Below are 7,382 nucleotides of genomic sequence, written 5' to 3' on the forward strand. Positions count from 1 at the left end.
TCCCTTACTGGACCCTGAACTCCTTGAAGACAGGAGCTGTGTTGCCTTACCCACTTCAGATCCCTCTGCCACACCAAAGGCCCAGCACATAGTGGCTACTACTCAATAACTGAATGTTCAACCAAGTGGTAGGTCTAAATTAGATTTGTGTACCTGCAGATTAGCCTTCTTAAAGCACTTCCGCCCCCAGCTCTCAAGCCCAAGAACACAGGGCCACCACTAAAGTTTGTACCTTAGGGCAAATTAGAAAACAATGCCTGCTCTGAGCTGATGTATTCCAATACACAGTCCAATACAAAGACACCTTTCCTCTGAGCTTACACATGGCTTACATGTCCTTCCGCATAGCTTTGAATGAGCTAGACTTTCTCTCTCACTCTCTTGACTGAACAAATTTTTGTACAAGAAAACAGTGCATATATCTATACATGGCAGGCCTGCATGCACACAGACAATTCTCTTGCCCTTGTGCATCCTATTCCTTTTATTTGAAAGGCCATCCACTCCCATCTGTGTATACAGACTTTAATACCCAGCCCAAATGTCACCTCCCCTGTGAATGCTTCCCCCATACCTCTCAGGCAGATTTAACCACTCTCTCTTGTGTATTTCCACAACTGCCGAGGATACTATATTGGAGTCTTACCATACAGCATCACAAGTCTTTCTTTACTACTTGGTCTCACTGCTGGCCCATGAGTAGGATCAAGAGTAGGATCATGTCAGGCATCATTGAATTCAAGGTATTGAATCCCAAATACCTAGAATGATGCCTTTCATATAAATGGTGGGTATTCAATCAATGTTATTACTTGGTTCAAAATCTTTACAAAGCCTTTTTTTGCCTCCTGATTCTTTCAAACTCCCCAGCCTGGCACTCCAATCTGCTAGCCTCATGGCTATCCATTCACATACCCATATCACCTTCCTCTGGTCTCCTCCCCTATCTGCACTCTAGCCACAGTGGACTCTCGAGCACCCCTTCTCTCTGGACCTTTACTCCTCTGTTCCTCCTGCCTACAGTGCCCTCCTCTTCTCTTTGCCTGTCAAAATTCCACTCATCCTTTAAGGCCCAATGCCAATGCCATGTTTTTCATGAAGCATCCTATCAGTAAATGTGGCTTCTTGTTGCTAAGAACCAAAGTACTTTGTCCTTCTGGAGTCATTCCTGAAACATTACTGTGTTTCAAAGAGGTGTGTTTGTAATAAAAGCACTTTGAGGGCAGGTGTCCCAGACTTTAGCATAGTGTGGTGCACACAGTAGGTTTCAGTAAAAACTGGACTAAAGAGAAGAAGGAACCCAGTGCTCCACCTCAAATGGAAGAGGCAGCCAGCTCAATTTCAAGGAACCAGGAGAGCACAAAACTTCCCTCCTGTCCTCTTTTTTATCAGCAGGGATAAAATGTGAACTCAAGGAAGAATTGCATAAATCGCCCCTCCCTTCCTCCCCCCACCTTACCCCCACCCCTCCCCAGCCAACACAGTTCAGCTTCCCTTCTAGAGAGGTAAGAGCAAGGAGTGACAGCTGGTTTCTTTTGCTCCACCCCCTCTCTTTTCCCCCAAACACAGAGCAGAAATTCACCTCTGACAACACTGCTTTCAAGCTCCTGCGGACACGGTGCATACAGGACCCATGGCACGCAGCACTCCTCTGTGGAGATAGTGCAGACAGACGTCTTCCTCTCAGCATGAAGCACCTCACCCCTGCACCCCGGGCCACTCTGGCCCTCAGCCTGGTCTTTGCCTCCTTCCACTTGGCTTGCTTGGCAGGTAGAACTGTGAACTTTATTCTTGGCCACCCTGGGAAGGGGGAGGGAGAGGAGGGAAGAAGGGAGGGAAGGAAGGAGGGAGGGTGGAAGGGAGAGAAGGAGGGAGGAGGATTCCTTGGCTAGGGTTGGTCCTGCACAAAGGAAAGAGCAAACAGTTCTTTTTCATCTAAAGGATTAGGCAGGAGGTGGTGGGTTGGGGTGGGGGTATCTTACGTTTACCTAAGACCATGATCAAATAATCAACTCCTTAGCTAGGACAGGAGCAACCATCTCAATTGGCCTTTGCCACAAAGAGGAGAAAGCAATGTACTGACAGTCTCTCCCAGCAAGGGACCAAACTGTCCTAAAATTTTTTTGGTTGCTGTTTCTCAATGGCTCCTTCTCAGTGCCCCTGGCTATTGTGGTTTGCAATCCCCTCTTTGTACTCCTGATCCTCACCTAAGGTCCTCCCTCCTTCCCTTGATCCTGCACTTCCTCTGCAACTTTCACAAAACCTTAAGGTATGAAAGCTGCCAAAGCCTGCCTACCATTCTCCTACCTTCTCCGGGCGTGGGAGATGTTGAGTTATTGTCTTGTCTTCTCACAGAGGCTGGAGGGGTTGAGTGGCAGCCCCTGTCTTGCTTTCTCAGGCTGGGCTCTGCAACTCACGCAGAGAGACCTCCCTTACACTCTTAAGCTCCTGGCTTTGCCCTCCAGCTTTGATCTTGCTCCACAGCTCCTTGAGATTTTCCCCTCCCAAAGCCAACCCATCAACGTCCCCCTCAGGGCAGTATCTGTCTCTCTCAGCCTCACCACCTCTTCTTTGAAGGTTCGGAGTGTGAGCTCTAGCCACTCAACCTCAAGTTAATTCTGGCTTCCACAACTTACCAGCTGTGTGAACTTTAGCAAATTACATAACCTCTCTGTGCCCCAGTTCTCTCTCTTATACCATGGGGATAATTGCAGTGCTTATATATAGGGTTGTCATAAAGATGAAATGAGAGTACTGCAAGTAAAGAACTTTCAATAAATTAGCACATGGTAAACATTCAATGACTGTTAGCATATTTGTTTTATTTTCCAATACCCCTCCCCAAGTAAGACTGTTTTACTCCTTTTATTTACCTTCACAGAGACTTGCTTATGATAGGCTCTCAAGAAACTTGCCAAAACTAACTACACTGAATTGTTGGGTCCTCCCAGCACCCTGTACTTTGGAAGTGACCCCAACTAGGACCAGTCCCTGACCAGCTGTGCTTATAAGGGAGAAGGATGAGATTTAAATTGTTAGAAATTAATAACTAAGCTATTCAGTTTGAACCATATAAAATTACTGATATTGAGCAATTTTTTGACTTATTGAAATGGCAATTTCAAATGGTTTAACCTAATACCAGCATCTGATTAAGTAGGTTTTTTCCACTCACTTGCTCTAGATGTAGACCACTTCCATTCTAGGGCGGAGGGGAGATGAAAGTCAAGGCCAAGGAAGTCATCTGGGTTAAAAGGGAAATTAAATGTTGAATCAATCTCTCCAAAACAAATAAAGACTGAGTTCTAAGTCATTTAGTTGTAAATAATTTACAGTAACAATCAGATTGCATCAAAGTAATTACTAGACTTTAGGCAGGACATTGGAGTGGCCTGGGTGGGTGGGTGGCATAAAATTAGTGGGCAGCAATTTCATGGCTTTGGCTAAACAAGAAGTTTCCTCCTGACTTGTCCTGCTACGTGACAACAAGCTTCTTTGAAGGACACGCTGACCTGGAGTCAGTGGGGCCTTGAAAGTTTCCAAGCCACACGTTTTTTTGTGTTTTTGCTTTTTGTTTTTGGCATCCTCAAGGAAGCAGAACATCCACATAACGTCCAGAAAAAAATCTTTAAAATTGATCTTTGGTTTTGATCTACCTAGATTAACACTATCTAATAAACATTTTCTTGATGATGCAAGTTGCTGGGTGGGGGCCAGCAGTACAGGCAGTGAAAGAATTCACCCAAGGCGGAACAAATGAGATAGAAGTTTTGCAAGGGAGCAGCAGGCAGGACAGCAAAGGAGATACTGTCTGCCACACGGTGGTGGTGAGGGGCTGTAGTTACAGGGCGGAACGGAGGAGTGTGGGGAATGTATGGAATTTTTCCTCTTTTTTGGTAATCTTAGGAACTGTGCCTGGTTATAATTGGTCAGTTGGGGCCTATAGCTATTTCAAGGTGGGTCACTTGATCAGCCTGTTGGCATTCAGCTCCGCGGTCACTGTGGGCCCTTTTGTCGTCCTCAAGTTTCCAGGGCTCAAGCCCATTGCCTAAAAGTGGCCTCTACAGAAATGTTCCAGATCCAGGCTGTGCTTCCAATATGGTAGTATGTTGGAATGTGGTGATCCATTGTGGTAATTGAGCACTTTAAATGTGGCCAATATGACCAGGAAGCTGAATTTTTTATAGCCACAAGTCACTGCCATATTGGACAAAATGGACTTAGATCAGCCATCTGCTCATTGTCAGTTTGAGAGGGAACATGGACAATGGCTTCTCTGGCTTGGGATCTTTATGTTCATGTCCATAGCCCCACCTCACCCCCAAAATGATAGAACTTTGGGAATTCCTGCTAGAGCTCGTTTTATCTTTGTGCTCCTTGAGAGCCAATTCTAAAGGCTGCATATTCTAGCAACCTGTGGACTTGTTTGTACAGGGTTTCATTTTTGTGATAACCATCTGCCTGAGTAATACCAACATAATCATCAGAAGTACAGAATCAAAGTCAGGTTTCAACATTTATTTGCTCAAGTTTTTAAAGGGAATTGAAGAATTATGGAAAGACATTCTAGATTTTTAAGTGATTGTTTTAATATATACTAGAAAAACCACTTATGGATGTAGCTCTTTGTATAGAAAGCAGCTAAAACAGTGTTTGGAAAGCTGTATACAACAGGCCCTTGGCCACTGAAGAGATGAGATTTGGAGGATATGAGGTGTGAAGGAATGAGTCAATGAGATATGCAGATAAAGCATCTCTGAATGATAACGGTGAAAGGAAAAGGGGAGTGTATTCATTTGCTGTCATAACAACATACCACAGACTGGGTGGCTTCCACAAGTGAAATCTATTCTCTGACAGTTCTGAAGACTTCAGGTGTCACCACCAGGTTTGTTTGCTCCTGGGTCCCCTCTCCTTGGTTTGCAGATGACCATCTCCTGTGACCTCACTAGGTCTTTTCTCTGTGCAGGTGCCTCCCTGATGTGTCCTCCTCTTCCCACAAGGACACCAGTCATATTGGATGAGGACCCACCCATATGACTCTGTTTAACCTTGACTGCCTCTTTAAAGGCGCTTTTTTCAAATACAGTCACTCCTGTGGGTTAGGACTTCAATGAACTTCATGGGAGAGGAGACAGTTCAGTCCATAACAGAGAGTTGGCTTTGTTGCATGAAGTCGTAACGTACCTAGAGTGGAACATGTATAATAATCTCATAGTATCACTACTGATTCACAAAACAGATTTCAAACTCTATACCTGGGAATGACTTTTCCTACCACCTGAGACCATCTTCTATCTTTTCTTCCAGAAGCAAGGAACAGCATCAACACAACCTTGACCACCCACCACCCAGACCCCGGAACCCTGGAGCAGTGTCCCAGTAAGCTTCTCCTGGTAACTGCCCTAACTGCAGAGGTGGCCTTGGACCTGGGAGGGAATCTTAAGCCTCCTTGCTTTCTGTTGTTTGGTGTCCGCTGGCTGAGTGCCTGCCTGGCCTTTCTGTGCAACGGTGTGGTTTGTTCATGGCCTCCAGAACTGCATGCATAGCACATATAAAAAGCTATCTCAGCCTTGGCCTCGATCTAAGCTCATGATATTTAGTATAGGTGGCTTTAATGACCCATCCACAGGACAGCAGCCAAAGAGGCCTTAGAAACTTACAAGAGGAAAAAGCCATGAAAATCCACCTCTATCCTCTGCAGGAGCTTGGTTTTGTACCTTTTGCTTATTTCTGTCCATCCCCCACTTGAATTTTCCCAATGGCAAGAAGGCCCGTACTTCATAAAGCACCAACCGCTGTCACACACGTCCAATTACTAGAAAGTTTTGCTTTATGCTATATCTGGCTCCCTTTATGCTGCCCTCACTGAATGACCCAATGTGTTTACTTACGGGCACTTATGAAGGAGGGTAACGGGCAATAACACAAGAGAGGTGAAGCACATGGCTTTGGACTCCTACAGACTTGGGCTGGAGCTCTTGTTCTGCCATCTCGGGTGAGTCACAGCCTCAGCTTGTTCATGTAGAATGGGAACACTAACTGTATCCATCACTCTGGCAGGAATAAATAAGGGAACGTGTGTGAAGCACGTAGCAATAGCGCATGCACACGCTTTGGAAATGTTAGCTACCGTATTCTTCCTCCTTGCCTGTTCTTGCGGACGCTGGAGAAGAGCTGGGTGGGCTGGTGTGATGCACCCCGTTGTTCTTGCCCTCCCTTCCCCACCAGATGTGGACTTCTGCCCGCAGGCAGCCCGGTGCTGCCACACTGGAGTGGATGAATACGGCTGGATCGCGGCCGCGGTTGGCTGGAGCCTGTGGTTCCTCACCCTCATCCTGCTCTGTGTGGATAAACTGATGAAGCTCACTCCGGAGGAGCCCAAGGATTTGCAAGCATGAGGCTTAGAGCCGCAGCCCCAAGAATGGCCGTGGCCACCACTGGGTGGGTAACAGCGGGAGGGGAGTGTGGTTGCCGATGTGGTTTCTGCCGTGTGACGGTCATCTGTCACCTTTGTGCTTCAGTTGCTCTTGAAAGGGGAAGAAGATGGAAAGGGGGATCCAAGGAAGGAAAGCCAGTGCCGCTTCACACCTAAATTCACAAGGCGGTCATGCCTTCTGAGCGCTGACAGTCTCCTTTCTCGGTCTACGGGGAGTGCTTCTCTTGTAACCGCTGCTTCCTTCTGGAAGCACAAGAAACATGCGACCTAGACTCTTGTCCATGCATTCGGAGCTAAACTCAGAGCCTTCTCACCAAAAAGGTCATTGTCTTCCATCCCTCGCTTCAGTCACGGGCGCCGCTGTCGCAGTTCAAAACGGAAGCGTCGTCATTGACCCACTCTCTGTCCTCACCCCCATGTGCCTTGCTTCTCCAGCTCTTGTCCCTTCTTCAAGGTATCTGCCAGGGCCATCCCGCCCCACTCTCCCCGCCGGCACCCCGGTTCTGGCCTTCCTACATCGCCCCTACGTTGTCGCAGACCCATCCCGTGTAGTTCTCACCGCCGGCAGGAACCTGCCTCCCCACTGGCCACTCCCCGGGGGCAGCTGTGAGCACGACCTTCAGTAACACCTAACACAGAACTTCAGTCTGGCCCTCGGCTCCTCACGGGAGTCCGACCACCTTCCCAGGCCTGTCTCCCCGCACATCCAGGGCCAGGGCGCCGCGGGGCTCCGATGGCCCAGTCTTCAGCCCCCCATCTTCCACTTCTCTGCTGCCAGGCCCTCGCCTCCGGGCCTGCCTTCCAACTCCGCCTCCAGATTGGAGGATTGATACTCCCTTCCCCGACGGCCGTGGGGGACCTGGAGCTGGTGCTTTTTGGGGCACATCTGCTCCGCCCTGAAGTGTAGCCCTCTTGAAGACACAGTCCGAGCTACTTCCTCTCG

At 47.8% G+C, this 7,382-nt stretch overlaps 1 protein-coding gene across 1 annotated transcript; it reads left to right on the forward strand.

Moving 5' to 3' along the window:
* The first annotated feature begins 1,688 nt into the window (after nt 1-1,688).
* Nucleotides 1,689-6,401, forward strand: TMEM213 (transmembrane protein 213). The gene is made up of 3 exons (XM_047095518.1): nt 1,689-1,770; nt 5,311-5,382; nt 6,232-6,401. Exons 1-3 carry the CDS (start codon nt 1,689-1,691, stop codon nt 6,399-6,401), a joined length of 324 nt encoding a protein of 107 aa, XP_046951474.1.
* The last annotated feature ends 981 nt before the right edge of the window (nt 6,402-7,382 follow it).

The sequence above is a fragment of the Lynx rufus genome, unplaced genomic scaffold (genome assembly GCF_022079265.1).
Source record: "Lynx rufus isolate CCGP_SWC_20201006 ecotype Redwood Valley unplaced genomic scaffold, mLynRuf1.p SCAF_4, whole genome shotgun sequence".
NCBI classification, from domain to species: domain Eukaryota; kingdom Metazoa; phylum Chordata; class Mammalia; order Carnivora; family Felidae; genus Lynx; species Lynx rufus.